Source organism: Danio rerio, chromosome 24, assembly GCF_052040795.2.
Source record: "Danio rerio strain M-AB ecotype USA chromosome 24, GRCz13ab, whole genome shotgun sequence".
Classification (NCBI taxonomy): domain Eukaryota; kingdom Metazoa; phylum Chordata; class Actinopteri; order Cypriniformes; family Danionidae; genus Danio; species Danio rerio.
Window position 1 is genome coordinate 28,714,218 of NC_141044.1, and position 19,944 is coordinate 28,734,161.

Here is a 19,944-nt window from a genome sequence, read left to right on the forward strand (position 1 = left end):
CTAATTTGCTGCTTATTAATAGTTAGTAAGGTAGTACAATGTAAAAATACCCATAAATTAGCCAACATAGGTTCATTCTGAAAACGTAGCCCTATATACATTTCAGGAGATTGCGAATTATGTAGCCAGAAGTATATATGGCTGCATTTCGTCTTGAAAACAAACACTAAGGGGCGGTATGACGACTTTCCTTATTGTGCTTAAAAGCTGACCGATTACCTCCATATGGACAGCTTTCTCGCTGTTATCAGTTTGTCCAGTTAGCTCGCCATGTACGTTGGTGGAGAGGAGTTGGCCTCGACGATGGGGTTCAAGTCCTGTGAAGAATGGCTCCAGAAAGCAAGTAAGACAAAAACAAAAGGCAAAAAATAATATAAACAAGTAAATAACAGGGTAACAATGTGGTAAAATCAGAAAACATAGTAAAAATCAGGCGAGAGTTTTTCCTTTTTCTGTATTGCTTTTGAAAACACTATTGGTTGGGTTTAGGGAAGGAGGAGGGTGGGTCAGTCGAATGGTCAGTCAGTTGATCAGTCTTCTGGTGGATTTGTGAAAACAACTACAAAAAAATAAAAAAACATAGCTCCTGGGAAGTTTTTGGTGCTCTCCAGAAATGTATATAGAGGTAAATTTTCAGAATGAGTTGGAATTAGCAGTTTTACGTATTTTGTAATTCATGTTTTTATTATATGCCTGTGAATTGCCTGAAAAAAAAAGACTATATTATGGTACAAAAACTTTGTAATAAACTGCCAGTACATTTTTGACTTATTTTTCTATTTATTATGTCTCATACATATTATTTCACACTACTAAAAAGTCACTTTGTTAATCTGTAGAGTTGCATTTTCAACATCAAAGTCGAGATCAAGATCCCATAATGTAATTCACAACCGTAAATAAATGGAAAACACTAATGAATCACAAAATATGGAAAACTGGTAAATTAAGGATATTTTTAGTTTACTACCTTACTATCTATTAATAAGCTGCAAATCAGTACTTTATTGAGCTAAAGGTCTGAGTTAATAGTATGTTAATGGTTTGATAATATCGTTAAGTTGGGTTAAGTTTAGTTGGGTTTAGATATGGAATAAGATTATGGAAAGTAGAAAAAAATCATATGAAGTGCCATCTGAAATTTTCTTCTCACGTTAGCATTTTTTTAGACTCCTATGTCCTGATTCAGTAATTTTACCTTTATGGCAAAGAATAGGTTATTTTCATCGCTTTTAATATGAAATAACTAAACGTAAACATAAGAGGCTGAGAAAAACGCTCATTGTAGAAAAAAATTAAAAATGGCACTTAGAGGTTTTAGAGAGTTAATTGGTACTTAAAATAAAGTGTTCCCATCTTGCTAACAAAATATAAGTTTTAGTTCAGTTTTAGCAATAAGTATTAGTATTACAAAGCTGATTATAAGTTAATGACAAATTGACACTTTTGAAACAGCTACAGTACTAGTATCCAATGAGTAGGGCCAGACCGAATCTATGGACATTTTTTTGCTATTTCTGCGCAGAATTTTGGCAAAAATCTGCTGATTTATACAGAATTATATTGGAAGCATCATAACTAAAACCTTAATATATGAAATAAAAAGTAATACCTTTTTAACTTCTATTTAATGTTTACAATTCAAATCCAATAAAATCCACATTATTTGGTAAACAAAACAAGTCTCTCATATAATATATCTATAAAAGACAGAAACTATTACTTTACAAACTATATTGTAAATAAATCATATAAATATTTTCATATTACTCAATAATATTACTAAAATTAATTTAAAAACTGAATAAATATGAATTTACACACATTTACAGTAAATAAACAGAATCAACGATGGGCTAAAAAATCTGTGGATTTCTGCACATGTAGATTCCGTGTGGTTACCAATGAGTAAGTTTCTAATAATAACTACTAACAATTTATGATAAAGTACAATCTAGCAAATAGGTATCAAAGAAAAAGTACTAGTATAATGAATAACTACCAGTATCCAAGAATATACTAGTCACATTTGGAATATATGGTCAGAATTGGATAGCTGCAACCTCATATTTACTGTAAATCCATGTACAAATCAATGACAATTTGTTACTAGTAACAATAGCGTAATTATTTGCTCTTGAAACAGCTACTTGTATCTTATGAATAAGTTGTATCTAACAATTAAGTAGTACCTAAGGTACTAGTATATAATAAATAGGTACTAGTGTCAATTTAATAGGTATCGGTATCTAATTAATGAAAGCTAGTACCTAATAAATATTAAATATCTAATGAATAAGTACATTTTAAGTACTTTAAAAGATAAGATGTAAAACGTTCCAAGGGTCTGAGCACTAGTAGCTAATGGATAACGTTGCTACATAATATTTAAATAGTAACAATAAAAATGTTTAGTAGATTAAATGTTAAAACGGCTTGTCATAATGTAATATAATTGTTGCCACATTTATCTGTTTTGAAGGCAATGAAACACTTTTCTTAGTGGCACTCACTGGATGTTTCACTATGAAGCGTGGAAAAATTTGTTCTTTAATTGATATTTTACATAAGTCTTGCTATTGAAACATGTCTGCTTATTAGATACAGTCTGCCCGAGCTATTATTGAGCACCTATTTCACCAAACCACCCCAGACGTATATCCAAAATTCATGTAAAGCTTGAACGCAGCGTTCGTTCACTTGCAACATCAGTCTACAGTGTTCCGTATAAAGTGTGTGTATAGCGTGTGTGTATCCCAGGCCTGTCCTCTCCATGTTAACATAAATGATTCAGGGGCAAAGAGCTTCTACCTGTTCCTCACTAAGCAACCGAAAGACTATCCATGAGCACCTGAGAGCCGCAGGGGGGCTTCACTTTTCCCCAAATACAGAGGCGCAGACAAAACACATGCATTTAGAGTCCGTCTGATCTATGACTTCGCTCTGTCCCTGTCTTTTCTACAGCAGGAACGTGGACACAACTGCACACAATGTCAAAACAGCCGTCGTCCAACGTCAAAGCCCTGCAGGTGAGAAGAACTTTGTTTGTACTTTATAGGATTGTTTGTTTCTAGTAATTTCCCTAACCAACAGTCGACACTTGTTCACTCTGACCTTTTGAAACTACCACAAATACTATTTTTAATATTACAATTGTCCATTATTAAACATTTGCATTTTCAGATAAAAAATGTTTTAACTATTTTAAAATGTGCTAATTGCTAACATTTTAATCTTTTAATTGCATCACTAGCCAGTGCTAGTGAGCAGCAGAAAAACAAAATACACTCACCAAGCACGTTGTGTTTACGTTGTGCATTCATTCATTCCTGTCTATTTCTGTTTTTGGACTATTATTAGACATCTATTAGATAGATCAACTCTTAGTTTCAGCCAAAACGTCAATTAGATGTCTTTTACACAATGTCAAAGTTTAAAAGACATCAGTTTAAAATCTAATAGACGTCCAACAATAGTCCACAAATAGACAAGTCATCAAATACACACACTTCACACATGTATCATTTATTCCTGTTTATTTGATGATTAGTCTGTTTATGGACTGTTGTTACGCGTCTATTAGATGTTTGCCGAGATATCAAATTTTTGTTTAAGGCAAAACGCCTATTAGACATCATTTACACAATGTCAAAGTTTGAGACACGTCAGTTTAAAATGTAATAGATGTTTAACAATAGTCCACAATTAGACAAGTCATCAAATACAGAGATTTCACGTGTATTCATTCAGTTTATTTGATGACTATAGTCTGTTTTTGGACTATTGTAAGACATCTATTAGATGTTCACTGACAGATCAAATTTTTGTTTTAGCCAAAACGTCTATAGATGTCTTTTACGTGATGTCAAAGTTTAAAAGACGTCAGTTTAAAATCTAATAGTTGTCTAACAACAGTCCACAAATAGACAAGTCATTTAATACACACACTTCACATGTGTTTTCATTCAGTCTATTTGATGACTATAGTCTGTTTATGGACTATTGTTAGACGTCTATTAGATGTTCGCCGACAGATCAAATTTTTGTTTCAGCTAAAACGTCTATTAGATGTCTTTTACACAATGTCAAAGTTTAAAAGACGTCAGTTTAAAATCTAATAGATGTCCAACAATGGTTCACAAATAGACAAGTTATCAAATACACACACTTCACATGTGTTTTTATCCGTTCATGTCTATTTGATGACTATAGTTTGGACTATTGTTAGACGTCTATTAGATGTTCACTGACAGATCAAAATTTTTTTTGGTTTTATCCAAAATGTCTATTAGATGTCTTTTACATGATGTTAAAGTTTAAAAGACGTCAGTTTAAAATCTAATAGATGTCTAACAATAGTCCACAAATAGACAAGTCATCAAATACAAACACTTCACATGTGTATTCATTCGTTCATGTCTATTTGATGATTATAGTTGTTTTTGGACTATTGTAAGACATCTATTAGATGTTCACCGACAGATCAATTTTTTGTTTCAGCCAAATGTCTATTAGATGTCTTTTACATGATGTCAAAGTTTAAAAGACGTCAGTTTAAAATCGAATAGATGTTTAACGATAGTCCACAAATAGACAAGTCATCAAATACAAACACTTCACATGTGTATTCATTCGATCATGTCTATTTGATGATTATAGTTTGTTTTTGGACTATTGTAAGACATCTATTAGATGTTCACCGACAGATCAATTTTTTGTTTCAGCCAAAACGTCTATTAGATGTCTTTTACATGATGTCAAAGTTTAAAAGACGTCAGTTTAAAATCTAATAGATGTCTAACAATAGTTCACAAATAGACAAGTCATCAAATACACACACACTTCACATGTGTATTCATTCCTGTCTATTTGATGACTATAGTCTGTTTATGAACTATTGTTACACGTCTATTAGATGTTCACGGACAGATCAAATTTTTGTTATAGCCAAAAGGTCTATAAGACAATCTTTTAAACAAACCAAATGCTCGTTGGGCAGTTATATCAAATAAATAAATTAACCAGCCCCATAAAAGTTTTACTTAAGAAAAATTGTTAAAACTTTGGGTTTTGTTTCTCTTTTTAAAAAAAAAACTTAGAAGGCAGCAGTTTAAATGCTTTCCTAATTATATACATTTTCTATTTATTGTGCATCTAAACAATTTTTTTAGCTAATCCTTTATCAAATTCTTACTGTCAGTTAACCAGTAAAAAGAGCAGAACAGTAGATTTTATTGGCACAAAATTAAACCTAGTGTGCATTTATTTACTTAAACACACTCAAACATCTGAAAATCTAGCTTCTTACTTTGAACATGGAGGTATGACTGTAAAAACACATTTGAATCTACATTGCATTACAGTACTCACACAAGGCCATTCACAAGTACATGGAATACATGATTTTATGTTGTTGAAGTGTATCCAGATTTTGTCTTCTTGGTAGGTAAACATTACTTGCTCAAACTGAAATGATTTATATAAAAATATAGGCTTTTGTTGAAGTCATTACAACCGTTGCCAGCCAGTTTAAAGAGTTTTGTTGGATTTTTGCATATGGGTCAAAGACGACACTTTAAATGAAGAGTTCTTTATTAACTTCAATTTACAAAATTGATTTAGTAAACATAGGTAATTAAATTCAAATTGCAAATGGGTAAAACCGAGTGGTTTGAAGGATAGTGGCAAAGACACAACAATTATTTAATATTTTGGGACTAAATTATGAGTCTTATGTCAAATGATTCTTGATTTAAAAAAAAAAACTGAAAATATATATTGTTTGGTATAAAATAATAAATGACAATTCAGTTGGTTACACCTGTAAGTCATGAAAAAATATGTATGACTAAATGTATAAAGAAATTAAACAAGACACTTCATTAATGTTTGCAAAATGTAACTGTAATGTTTTTCTTTATAATTAATAGTCATTTTTAACTTTGACCCATAAATTGGTTAAAATGTGAGCTGATCTTCCACAAAGCTTTTCTTGTTATTATAGAACAAACTTGAAAAAAAGGAAAATAAGTATGGACATTTTAAACATCTGGTTTAACATGTTTTGGTGGCATAATCTTTATTTATTTACTTTATTTGTTTAGTTAACATGGCATTGTACATTAATAAAACATTTCTTTAACTCATTCATTAACATTCATCTAACTCATTCATTATCATTTCAAATATATTCACTAACAAATCATTCTGTACATTCCATACTGACTTGAAAATGCATGATTATGCAGTGTGTTTGTCTATTGATGTGACAGATCACATTATGACCAATATATGCAAAAATCCACTTTTTTACCTATGCATGTATTTCTGGCTATGAATGCTAAAAGAGAAAGATTTTCATAACAGTTAACCACAGTGTAGAGAACAATTATTACAAACACCGAACACTTCAGCCCAAAAAATAGACACTTTGATCTTTCCATAAAAACTCTTCATATACATATGAATCCATTGAATGCCCAAGCATACACAAGATTAAGGATACGGTCCATCAGAAAGCACAGAGAGAAGTAAAACTGGCCACATGCAAAGACAGGAGCAAAGATTTACTACTGTACAGCCTAGAAAATAAACAGCCAACAATCAGATTCATCCAGCAGCTGATGGAAAGTTGGAAAAGCAAAGACAATGAGAAAAGGAAAGTCGGTGGAAAAAAAGGAGTAGAAAAAACTATGTACTTCAATGTACTGAACTGTGAAATTTATGCAAAACTGGAGAGCAGCCAAATCTCTGAGAGTGTTTTGAGACTGGTTGAGGATCCTGAGTTGTCTAATTGAAACACTGAATGGCAAAACGATGAATTAAACCAAGTGTGTTTGACCAAAACAGTGATGTATAAAGTGAAGAGAGACAGAACTGCGGAGATCCTAAAAAGTTCTGCATGAAACTTGAAGAAGCCCCCCAAAACTAAAATTTATAACTTTTTATAATTTAAAACTGAATTATCATGAGACATATTAATATTTGTTTTTATTTTAAAAAGGTCTAATAAAATTTCTTTTAAATTTTTAATTAAAAATAGTCATATTAGTGCATATTAGTGCACCCCCCCATATATATAATAGACATGGCCTTTATACCTATGAATGTTTCAATGACAATTATTTGTTCAAACAATCAAATTCAATTGCAGCATCTTAAATTTTAGTGGCATATAAAACAATTGTTATACTTTTTTCTCTCTCCAATTTTAAATGACCAGCCTTTATTTTATTATATTCAATTATATTATATGATACACTCACCAGCCACTTTATTAGGTACACCTTACTAGTACCAGGTTGGTACTAGCACTATCTCTTTTTTATTCAGAACTGCCTCAATCCTTCGTGGCATAGATTTAACAAGGTACTGAAAATATTCCTCAAAGATTTTGGTCCATATTGACATGATAGCATCACACAGTTGCTGCAGATTTGTCGGCTGCCAACATCCCAAATGTGCTCTTTTGGATTGAGATCTGGCGACTGTGGAGAGCATTTGATAACAGTGAACTCATTGTCATATTCATGAACCAGTCTTAGTTGATTTTTGTTTTATGAAATGGTGTTGGAAGTTGCCATCAAAAGATGGGTACACTGTGGTCATAAAGGGATGGACATGGTCAGCAACAATACTCAGGTAGGCTGTGGCGTTGACACAATGCTCAGTTTGTACTAAATAGGCCCAGAGTGTGCCAAGACAATATCTCCCACACCATTACACCACCACCACCACCAGCCTGAACTGTTGATGCAAGGCAGAATGGATCCATGCTTTTATGGTGTTGATGTCAAATTCTGACCCTACCATTCGGATAGCGGAGCAGAAATCGAGACTCATCAGACCAAGCAACGTTTTTCCAATCTTCTATTGTCCACTTTTGGTGAGCCTGTACAAATTGTAGCCTCAGTTTCTTGTTCTTAGCTGACAGGAGTGGTACCTGGTGTGGTCTTCTTCTGCTGTAGACCATCCGCCTCAAGGTTTGATGTGCGTTCAGATATGCTTTTCTGCATACCTCAATTATAGCGAGTGATTGTTTGAGTTACTGTTGCCTTTCTATCAGCTCATACTAGTCTGGCCATTCTCCTCTGACCTCTGGCATTAACAAGGCATTCGTGCCCACAGAACTGCCTCACAGCAAGAAGGACGCTAGTTCGAGCCTCGGCTGGGTCAGTTGGCATTTCTGTGTAGAGTTTGCATGTTTTCCCTGTGTTCGCGTGGGTTTCCGCCACAGTCCAAAGACATGCGGTACAGGTAAATTGGGTAGGCTAAATTGTTCGTAGTGTATGAGTGTATGTAAATGAGTAAATGAATGAATGAACTGCTGCTTACAGGATATTTTTCTCTTTTTTAGACCATTCTCTGTAAACCCTAGAGATGGTTGTGCATGAAAATCTCAATAGATCAGCAGTTTCTGAAATGCTCAGACCAGCCCATCTGGCACCAACAACCATGCCATGTTCAGAGTCACTTAAATCACCTTTCCTCCCCATTCTGATGCACGGTTTGAACTGCAGCAGATCGTGTTGACCATGACTACATGCCTAAATGCATTGAGTGGCAGCCATGTGATTGGCTGATTAGATATTTGCGTTAAGGAGCAGTTGCAAAGGTGTACCTAATAAAGTGACTGGTGAATATATTGTATTATATTATATTATATTATATTATATTATATTATATTATATTATATTATATTATATTATATTATATTATATTATATTATATTATATTATATTATATATTATTCATTCATTTTCTTGACGGCTTAGTCCCTTTATTAATCCGGGGTCACCACAGCAGAATGAACCGCTATCTTTTCCATGTAGGCTGGTTATTTAAAGTGAATTATACTGAGAATAACAAAGCAAAATAATAATTTTTATAAATACTTTGAAAGGAGTACACACTACAGACTGCAATAATGTTGTAAATAATATAAAATATCTTTAAATTCTCTCAATATATCATCAGACAGCAATAGTATTCTTTTACTTTTGCCTGTATATATTATTTTATTGACCCTCAAAGTGCCGACTACTTACATTTTATAATTCATAAAGGGCCATGGCTTAAGCTAAAAATCTTTTTTTGCTGCCTTTTTTTGGATGAACTATCCCTTTAATAACACTATTTATGAAAAAATATAATTTCTTATAATCATTTTCATTTATTAATTTTGGGAAAATGAATGATGAAAAGTTAATGACAAACAGATTTAAACCAACAGAAGCAGCAAGAATCCCTTCAATTTTAGTGTTTCTCCCTACACTCTAAAGTTGTTAACACAGTTTCACATGTTCACTTTTGTTTTCATAACACATGCTGCATTTAGTCTCCACTAAATAAAGAGCAGAAGAAAAAAGAAAAGGACAGTCTGTTCACGCTGGGCCTCAGAAAACAGAGGGACGTCTGTCATCTCACTGTTTTATCTGTCGCCCGCAGCTCATTTCCATACAGGCACTTTGCTCTTGATGAAACACAAACTCCAGCAGGAGGACACGTCCAGCAGGTTTTTGTGGAAAGATTTTGGTTTCGACATTGCACAATTTTACATGAGCTTCAATGACTTTGGTACTCTGGTGGTTCGATTATAGGCTTGTGAATGTTTGGAAATGAGTGTTTTCGGGGGGTTTTTGTATGTCTTCTCACCCTTCAGCGTCTCATTAGATTTTGTGATTTGTCTCGAAGGCCAACCTTAATATCCCGATGGGGGCTCTGCGTCCTGGAGCGGGACATCCTGTGAAGAGGAGAGAAGATACAGTAGAAACAGAAGAGGTCAGATTCTGATGCATGAAATAAAACACACAATTATTTAGAAATAGACAAATAATTTGGGTATAGATGTAGGGCAGGAGTGTCCAAACTCGGTCCTGTTGGGCCTGTGTCCTGCACAGTTAAGCTACAACCCCAATCAGACACACCTGGGGCCTGTTTCAGAAAGGAGGTTAAGTGAAAACTCAGAGTATTTTAACCCTGAAATGAGAGAAACTCTGGGTTTTTCGTTTCAAAATGGCAGGTTTGTTTAACTCGAGAAAGCAGGGTAAGTCAAGCCTGTTTCTGAAAGAGAGGTAACTTTAACTCAGAGTCAGTTACTGTGGCAACTTACTCTGTGAAACTAACCTGGTCGGGGGCAGGTTTTATTCTCTAAACTCAGAGTTTCTGTCGGTCTCCTCCCCTTTTTTAAAGAGAAAGTGGAATTTCTCGCCTTAGCCTTAAGTTTGCACCCACCTATTTTAATGCTCATTTTGGAGATGTGCATAAAAACGATTTATGGAAACATCAAGATGCATATAACTTTTGAAAATATGCAAAAAAACACACGCATAATTGAGTAGGATAAACTTTTATTCGATAGAAAATATGCACATAAACTACGATGGAAAGACTTTTACTGAACAAATTACAGTATGTACATTAAAAAAAGGTCATCCTTTGATGATGAAAATGTGTGTGAATGGACAAACCAGCAGGCTGAGCACACTTTAACATGTCTTAAATGTTGTTTTAGTCATTTTAAAATGCCCTAACTGTTTCAGTATTAGTGTATATTATTAATTACCTCCGAGCGTCTGGAGCGTGTCAAGAGTCTCCACGTCTCATGGCTTCAAACACCCCCACATGTTCATTGTCTTCTGAGGCACAAGTACATTTATTAAATAAAAAGCGCAGCTTTTCCTACCACAGTAAATTCTGTTTTTACTGTTGATATTTGGCGCAAGTTAATCAGGAAGTGACAATTTTGTTCTCTTTGACTCGTTGGATGGAAACGCTGCTTTCTTCGCACATCTTTTATGCAATATTCCAGTTTTGCACATAAATTTATGCAGTTTATTTGGATGAAAGCATAGATATTGCCTACCTTTTAGTCACACACAGAACAATAAATAATTAGCTTAAATTCACTGACCTTCGACATGTACTAGCTGTAACTAGATTAATTATTCTTTCTAAAAATAATTTTTAGTACTGCTTACCTTCTAAATGTTATATCAATCACTTAATCAGTAAAAAGGGTAGACACAAGTGCACTGTTAAATCTATTAAAACTGATAAACGTGTATAAAAAGTTTAGACAAAAATTATAAACATCGCACATTAAATGACTTATTTTATTATACTTAAATAATTAAATATATTAAATGTAAAATTACACATTAACTTGAGCAGCTGTTTTCCCAGGCTAACTATCTCTGTTTCACTGATGGTTGCTTCTTTTTAAATACATACACTCATATTTGCTATAACTTTGCATCATCACATCAAATACAGCTGGAGAAAGAAATGGTGATATCTTTTTTAAGATGTTGCCATGGTCACTCGTAATATCTGCACTCCATTGATAATGCCATTTTGTAGTCAAGGTGTGCGCGCTTAACTCTGAGTTGGTCTACTAAAAGTTGATTGACCTAACTCAGATCAGCTGTTCTGAAACCAAAAACTCTGAGTTTTTAATCTCTTGGTAAATCAACTCAGAGTTCAAGTTTAAACTCCGAGTTGTTTGAACCTCCTTACTGAAACAGGCCCCTGGGCTAGCTAATCAAGCTCTTACTAGGCTTTCTAGAAACATCCTTGCAGGTGTGTTGAGACAAGTTGGAGCAACAATCTGCAGAACACCGATCCTCCAGGACAGAGTTTGGACACCCCTGATGCAAAGAAAGCCACAAAACAAACAAACAAACAAACAAACAAACATTGCTTGTTGAAATTATACTTATTCAAGAATATAAATATTGTGATGCAGTATTTTTAAAACTGCTCATTTTACAGCAAAACTCAAAAAATGCTTTTGCTAATGAGCAGAAACAACATAATTCTTGAGGGTTTTTTTAGGGACAACTTGATAGTTTTATGTTCAATCCACTTAAATTAGTAAAAACTAATAAGGTAACTTAATTCCTTCATATTGTCCCAACACAAATTGATTGTGATGAAGAAAGCATTTTTACAGTGTAAATACTGTTGTGAAAACAATTCAAATAAAACAAAAAAAATGAAAGATTTAATGAATGAAACATTAAAGACTGTAACGATGCCAAGGACCCACAGCAATAAATGTAATGTTAAACTGCATTTGATAAGAAAACTGTTATTTTTTAATAAATATTTCATGAAGTTTTTAGTGTTTTTGATCAAAAATTAAAAAAATATATATTATTCAGCAGTGTTTATTTAAGTGAAAATACTATACTCATATTAAACTATTTATTGCTTTTATTTAGTAATAATCACTAGGATAAATATGCCTAAATATATGTTTGTAGTTTTACATTACCGTAGTATTTAACTTAATTACAAGAAAATAAATGTATGTTCATTTTAATATTTGAATTATTATTATTTATTTATTATTATTGAAGGAAAATAACGTTTTTACAGAATACAACAATAAACATTACAGTTTCCTTCTTTCTATTTTGGTTTTGACCCTTGTACCACTCAAAGACCTGAAGATCCAAAGGCAGTTTAACCTTAAATAATTAGGGTCAAAATACAATAATTAAACAGTCTGGTGTCATGCATGTTGTGACGTAACAGTGATGATGGAAGAAAAAAAAAATTACAAATGACAGCAGAATATAAATAAATAAATAAATAAATAAATAAATAAATAAATAAATAAATAAATAAATAAATAAATTTATTTATTAATTAATAAAAAAAAAAAATAAATAAATAAATAAATAAATACAAATTTGTAGATCAGACTTCCGGTTATGGAGTGGTAGTGAGAAGTCGCGAGATAACAACCCTCTCATAATTTTGAATATAAATCCTTTAAACTCACTTAAATCTCTAATACACGGCTGGTTATTGAACACATAAAAGTTTAACAACTGGAATGGCACCGAAAAAGAAGAACAGAACACAAGAAAAGGTGTATAACGAGGCTCAAGAAATGTCATCGGATTCTGATAACACAGATGAGGTAAAAGAAACAGAGGAGGATGATGACAGGGAACCCACAAAAAAATCTAAATTAGCAGGACAAACTACATTAAAGACAAAAACACCATGAAGTGGATACAAATAGATATACATATAATTTAACAGTAGGGTAATTGTTTTAGATTTTTAAAACATGATAAAGTACTGTGGGTTTCCACTACATCTAAAACCTGTCCGCGAACCCCTTAGTGTGTATTTAATCTTTTCTAGTTTTAGAAAAGACATCACATCTTCAAACCAGGCTTTCACAGATGGGGGTGTGGGGGCAAATAAAGATGTATAAGCAATAATGCCCCTCTGAGTAGCTAATAAAGTCATGGTCAGTTCCAATATACCCATTGAGGAACAGGGCATTATTGTCTTTCTCAGGACCTCACTGATAGACTTAAAAATCAATGCCCAATAATTATTTAAAGAAGGGCAAGACCAAAGCATATGTGTCAATTCAGCTGGAAAAAAGTACCATCTATCACAATATGCATCTAATCCAGGGTACATTCCTGCCAACCGTGCCTTGCTTAAATTGACCTTTAAACTATTATTTACCAGTGATTATTTAAATGAAAAGTACTCTAAATATATTAAACAATTTATTATTTGTATTTAGCAATAATCATAAAGGTTAATATGCTAGCATTTTTACATTACTGTGGTATGTGAAATAATTTAAAGAAAAATGTCTGAATAATATAAACAGAAATGTAGATGTAGAAAAAAAATGTAGATGCAAATGTGCTTGTCTTTGTCATAAAATAACATTATTGGCACATAGTGGCCCTAAATAGGGACAGTAATATAAAGTTAATCTTTATCTTTATTTTTATTCTGGTGCCAAAACATGATATGACAAAGGATTCAAATGAAAATTCTGTTATTAATAAACCACCCTTGTGTCATATAAATCTTCCAAAACCTTCATTCATCTACAGAGCACAAATTAAGATATTTTAGAAGAAATCCTAGAGCTCTCTCATCCGTAGACAGCTATGGGCACAACATGTTCAAAGTCCAGAAAAGGAACCAAAAACATTTTCGAAAGATCCCATGTGCCTTCAGTGGTTCAAATGTAATCATATGAAACTCCAAGAACACTTTTGTTCGGCAAAAAACAAAACAAAAAAACTTACCGTTTGTCTGTAAATATAGTATAAACTATACTGTTGCACAATGCACACATGCAAAATGTTTTTCTTAGAGCATCATTTGATTACAGTTGAGCCATTGAACATTTACATCCCATTTACATTGGTGAAGTTTGACAAACTTAATTTCGAGAGGATCAAGTGCTATGATTGATCGCAGCTGGTCCTGCATCACAAATCAATGTTAAACCAATCAGGTGAATCCTAGTTTTCAATAAATAGCCCAGTTTGTTTTACTCTAAGCATCTTCGACTAGAAGAAACCCACCATCCACCCCATCTTCCCCCCTTTTTCCTCCTTCTACAGAGGGAGTTTGAGAACTTCCTGATCTCTGACCCATTTTATGCAAAAAGACCAGGCAGGAGCTCTGGGCTCAAGTTTCTCCGAGCTTAGGGTTCTCTCCTGGTACAGCAGGCCAAACCTGCAATCAGTATCAAGTAATAGCTAAGTGCAAAATCTTGAAAGCCATTTGGCTGATGCTTTTGTCCAAAGTGACATACAATTGAGGAGGCATTCAGCAATCCAACAAGAAGAGGCAATACACACAAGAAATGCTGATTATACAAATGAGCAGTGTGTGCTCAGAGAATAAAGCGCTTAAGTAAGAAGGAGTGTCTTTTCAATTATAAGAATGAATAGTGTCTCTACAGGTGGTTTGTCAAGCCCACTCACCTGTGTGAAGCACATTTCATAAATGCATAGTGTTTTTTTTTTCTGATGCAAACACATGTAATGTTTTGGTTCCTTTTCTTGACTGTCTTGGAACCATTGTTTATGAATGATGAGAGAGAGCTCTCGGATTTCATCTAAAATATTTTAATTTGTAATCTGAAGGTGAATGAAGCTGGTGGGACATGAAAGTGAGATATTAATAACAGATTTTGAATTTTGGTGTAAACTAACCCCTTTAATGAAGGTCATTCAGTAATCTGTATTGATGTTATTGGTTTCACAGGTGTCTCCAGTCACTCCAGAAGAGAAGAAGCCTCTGCCTGGAGCTGTGAAACTCCCTGGTCCCGCTGTCAACCTCTCCGAACTCCAAAATGTAAAGAGTGAACTCAGATGGGTCACCAAAGACTAAATTGGCTCAGGTAAATCTGACATTCAAATTCACACCATTTCCGGTTAGTCAAACACCATTGGTGCTTGTCAGTCTTATGCAATCACAAACAAATATGTGAAGCAACAGGATCAAAAGAACAACTGGTTTTCTAAATGCATTGAGTATGTTTACATGCACATTCTTAAACGGACAGTTCATCCAAAACTGAAGATTTTCTTCCTATTACGCACATTGAAGTAGTTTTAAGCTTTTATGATTTTCTCTCTTCTGTTGAACACAAAAAATATTCTGACGAATGTTAAAAAATCAGCAGCCATTGACTGTCATTAAAACAAAAAAAATACTACAGAAGTCAATGACTGCTTTCCAACTTTCTTCAGTTTACTGTTTAGCAGAAGGACAAACCTGAGGCCGAGGGTGAGTAAATTATGACAATTTTTGATTGAACTCTTCATTTAACCCTATTATTCTTCATAAGCTTTTAAAGGCCACCTATAGTGTGTTCACTGTCATATTGGAGTGATAGAAACACGGTTAGTTTCTTTAAAAAAAATACTGAGGTTAAAATAGGATACAAATCCCTCCCATTTTGATGCTGACAGCAACTTGATGTAGGAGTGCGGTTTCCTTGCCCACCGAATTGATTGACAGACGCGTATCAACATGTCTCCATAGTAACGAGTATAATCATATACAAAAGACAGGACGAGCAAAAAGTAACTGAGATTAAAAGATCTGTCCTTGTTCAAATGTGATCAAGTATGACTTTTACAAGTTTAAAACATTTTTAAAACAGTGCATGTTTGTAATAAATACAGTAAAATCGACACCTAATTCATTACCAGCCGCATAATGTCACTACAATAATAAACCAAGACGCTTCAATCCCAATTTGTAAATATTAAATCAGGTTTATTTAGTACATTACCATAATGGATGTCCATACAGCAGTGGATATTAATGTGTATCCTGTCATCCTAACGACGTATTGTGTTACTCATCATTGCAGAAAGGCTTGAATTGACTCCAAGAAATATAACAAATAACCGTTGGGAAAGTTCTGGAGATCTGGCTCATTCTTGTCTGTCACTGTGCAGTTTATCTACGTGAAGGCTATGGCTCTGACACACACGCGTAAATGGTGGGCACGGAGAACCAGCTTATTTTTATTAAAGGCACAGCCAACAAAAACAGCTACAATGTCGTAACAGCTTAAATTTCCCAGATTTAAAAAGGTATAATAAACAATCTGATGGGCGTTTTGAGCTGAAACATTACATACGCATTCTGGAGACACACAACGACTTCTTTTAAATCTTAAAAAGTGGTTAAAATGGGTGCCCTTTAAACGATATGATGATAACTTACAAAAATCAGTTTATTAAAACAACCTGTTTCCACATTTACATGCAAACCAAGAACAGTCTCAAAGTAGCTTCTTTATAATTTATTATGCTAAATCTGAAATCATTAAAATCTGAAGAAGAATATTGCAAAATAAATGTAACATAAACATAAATGTAAGAAATATAAATGTAAAGAATTACTATTATTATTATTACTTCTACCCAAACACATTTTTACATCTTCTGGCTGGGAAGCTTATGAGTTTTGTGTATATTCTTAAGGAACACTCCAATTTTGGAAATAACAAGTCATCTAGAATTGAAGAACTAAGTTTTATCATTTTCTAGGTTAATATGGCTAGGATATATAATCTCATTCTGGCGTATCAATCAAGGAACTTTGCTGGGTTATATTATTGTGCCTGCCTCTGTGGGTTTAGTACACAATGTACAGTAAATACAGAAGTGTCAAGCTTTAAACAGTAAAATAGGTGGAAAAAAGGAAATAGCACAACTCTTTTTATTTTTTATTTTTTGAGAATAATGCTAATGGTCTAATCTGATTCAATTACATATGCTAAGCTAAGCTAAAAGTGCTCCAGATCTGGAGATTGGAATTGGATTTATCAAAGAATAGTAACTCAGCTGTTTACTGTACCTCTAGGTGAGTTGTAAAATGAGCCAATTTCCAAAAATGCTTTCCAGACCCAAATGTGTTCAGTTTGAGTAGAACTGGTACAATCAATATCCTGCATCTTGAAAGGGTCATATATTTGCTGTACGCTTCATGTTGAAACTCTTTTCTTCAGTTTTGAGTGATTTATTAAACATAGCAACTGAAATAACAAATGAAATCCTTAAAGTTAGATGCATAAATTGTTATGTTTCAAATGGGTTTCCTTGCATTGCTGGGTTATAGATTTGCATGAAACCCTGGACAATAGGTTATATAAATAAACAGATTCAGTATATTGGTGGGTAAAAGTTTGTGTAAACATGCTCAGCCTACAAAGACCTCCTGTTGTTTGCACAAATGACCACAGGGTGTCAGTAGCAGTAAAATGGGTGTGCATGTGCTAGCCTGCATATGTCAGTGCTGGAGTGTGTATGCGGGTGTTTTTGAGTGTGTGAAGGGGTGTGAGGGTGAATCAGGCTCTATTAATACCCCAAAGATTAGTAGGGCAGTGAAAGTCCGTCTGTTGTGTGCTGTCCCAGCATGCCTCAACAGACCACCCTAATATAGAGCAAAACACGCTCTGTGACCCATCTGCAGTAGGACACGTGTGTGTGTGTGTGTGTGTGTGTGTGTGTGTGTGTGTGTGTGTGTGTGTGTGTGTGTGTGTGTGTGTGTGTGTGGCAAGCGGATTTAACATTCAATCTATATAATGTGCTAGTGTCTATTTTCATACTGCCAGTGGTTATTTATTACTACTATATTTTCCACTACGTAGTGTTTACTAATTAGCTACTACTGCTTATTCCTTTGGTACTAGTGCCTTTTTAAAACAGAAGGCTACTTGTTTATTAGATAGATTCTTATTTATTAGATTAGTTAGTACTTACTTCTCAGATTCATAGATATTTATATAATACTTATTTTCAGGAGTATCAAGTGACTATTTTGTTGTTACTAATATTGTTATTTTTATACACTAATTCATTAGGTAATACTACTTTTTAGATACTAGATATTTTAAGACTGTTTAAAAAATAGCTGTTATATGAAAAATAAATACTAATCAAAGCTGAATAGATGATATCTCAATGGATCTTTTTAATGACAGAATAGTTACTAGTCACCAGGGCTTGACATTAACACCCGCCAATCTGCCAAATGCGGGTAGATTTCAGCTGTGTTGGGTTAGACAGACACTACCACTAGCTACTTTGGCAGGTTGAAAATAATTTTTAAATTGTAGTATTCTTAAAGGCAGAGTTCGACAATAAGGATGGCCAAATATGCGTGAAAATATGATCTTAGAATCGAGAAGCAGAATGACAGACTGAAATAATTGTGTTCACGAAAGCTAAAGGAAGCAGGTGAATACCGAATGAATGAGAGGATGATCATGATGCTAATGACTGTTTAAAAAGTGCACACTTCATTTGCTTTGGCAAAGCAACCGTGCCTAAAAGAAGCACAACTGATGCGATCAGTTCTCTTTGAAAAAGACTGGACAAAAATCAATGATCATGTTTTCACTTTAACTATTATTTGAACGAATTATTAATTGGCCTAACGTTAACCGTAAGCGCGTGATCATCCTTTCATCATCACGAAATATTTTATTACCTGCTTTCTTTTGCTTGCAGTTATTTTTGTTAATATGGTTTAATTATAATTTTTTGCAACAACATTGCTATAATATGAGATTATCTCCCCATTTATGTGTAGTTACTAATAATTAAAAAAAATATCAAAAAGTTAATATCAACTCCTGTTAATCACTACTGAAATCTAGTATCTAATAAGCAGAGTTGGTTGTAACTGTATTCTACGTTTTAGGGGAACACAGTAATGTAACGAATTACATTTTAAATTTGTGTAGTTTAATTACAGCTACTAAAGTCAATATTAAAGTTGCAATGTCAGTTAATAAGTATGTGCTTTTAAATAGCTAGAAAACGAGAGCTGAAATGGTTTATATGGAAATACATAATGTACATGTGTTCCCCAAATTAAAGAAACACTCCGCTTTTTTGGAAAGACATTACTTTGATGTCATTGAGCATAAAAACTAAAATATTTCTATAAAATGCAGTCTATGGGCAGCCTTTAAAGAACTTTCAACTGCTTTTAACTCGACCAGCAACTTATTCAAACACTTGAATAGAAAGCATTCTATGACAATACTCATTGCCAAGGAGGACACCAGCGCCTAAAAACACAGGGGTCCAACTCAGCCTGAACAGGCTAAACAAAACTTTTGTGCAGGATCGGGAGTGACGGTATCTTCTGAATGTGAAGAAAACATCATCATCACACATCACGTCTTTTGCGTGCGACTTCGTTCAGAGCGTATATTGTGTGCACTAGCATTTTCCAAGTCACGTGACAAGAACTGACTGATCAGCTGCATACTTTGTATGGAATATACACATTTTAGTAGGATTACTTCAGACAAACACAGAACACCTAAACACTGTAGTGCTTTTGCATACTTTTGATGTCAATAGTTACAGGTCTCCAATTTTCTTCATTGCGTTCAAAAAGGAAAAAGACAAACAGGTTTGGAACAAGTGAATAATAAAAGAATTTGAAGTTTTGGGCAAACTCTTTAAGTCTTTAGAATATGTCAAGCTGCAGTGATCAACTCATTGTAATGTTTTTCAGTGAATATTAAATTACTGAAAGAGTTTCGTTTGTATTTTTATAGATCTATTTTATGTTTTAAAAGTAACTTCAAAGTAAAGTAATTAGTCATCTGATTACTTTTTACAT

The 19,944-nt window shown here is 33.6% G+C and overlaps 1 protein-coding gene and 1 long non-coding RNA gene across 4 annotated transcripts in view; one reads left to right on the plus strand and one right to left on the minus strand.

Moving 5' to 3' along the window:
- The window catches only part of smpx (small muscle protein X-linked), a 29,953-nt gene that overhangs the window by 7,628 nt on the left and 2,381 nt on the right, over positions 1 to 19,944 (plus strand). For 2 of the 3 annotated variants that reach the window (XM_087308439.1, NM_001002185.1), the window contains 3 exon segments: positions 2,965 to 3,029; positions 9,694 to 9,780; positions 15,049 to 15,184. In XM_087308439.1, the coding sequence (XP_087164565.1) occupies positions 2,991 to 3,029; positions 9,694 to 9,780; positions 15,049 to 15,174 (252 nt within the window). In that variant the 5' untranslated portion in view covers positions 2,965 to 2,990 and the 3' untranslated portion in view covers positions 15,175 to 15,184. 3 annotated transcript variants of the gene reach the window in all.
- On the minus strand, positions 5,216 to 9,742 carry LOC147831066 (uncharacterized). Its single transcript, XR_015525113.1, has 2 exons — positions 9,655 to 9,742; positions 5,216 to 6,581 (listed from the first exon to the last, which is right to left on the minus strand). It is a non-coding gene; the product is annotated as an uncharacterized LOC147831066 (long non-coding RNA).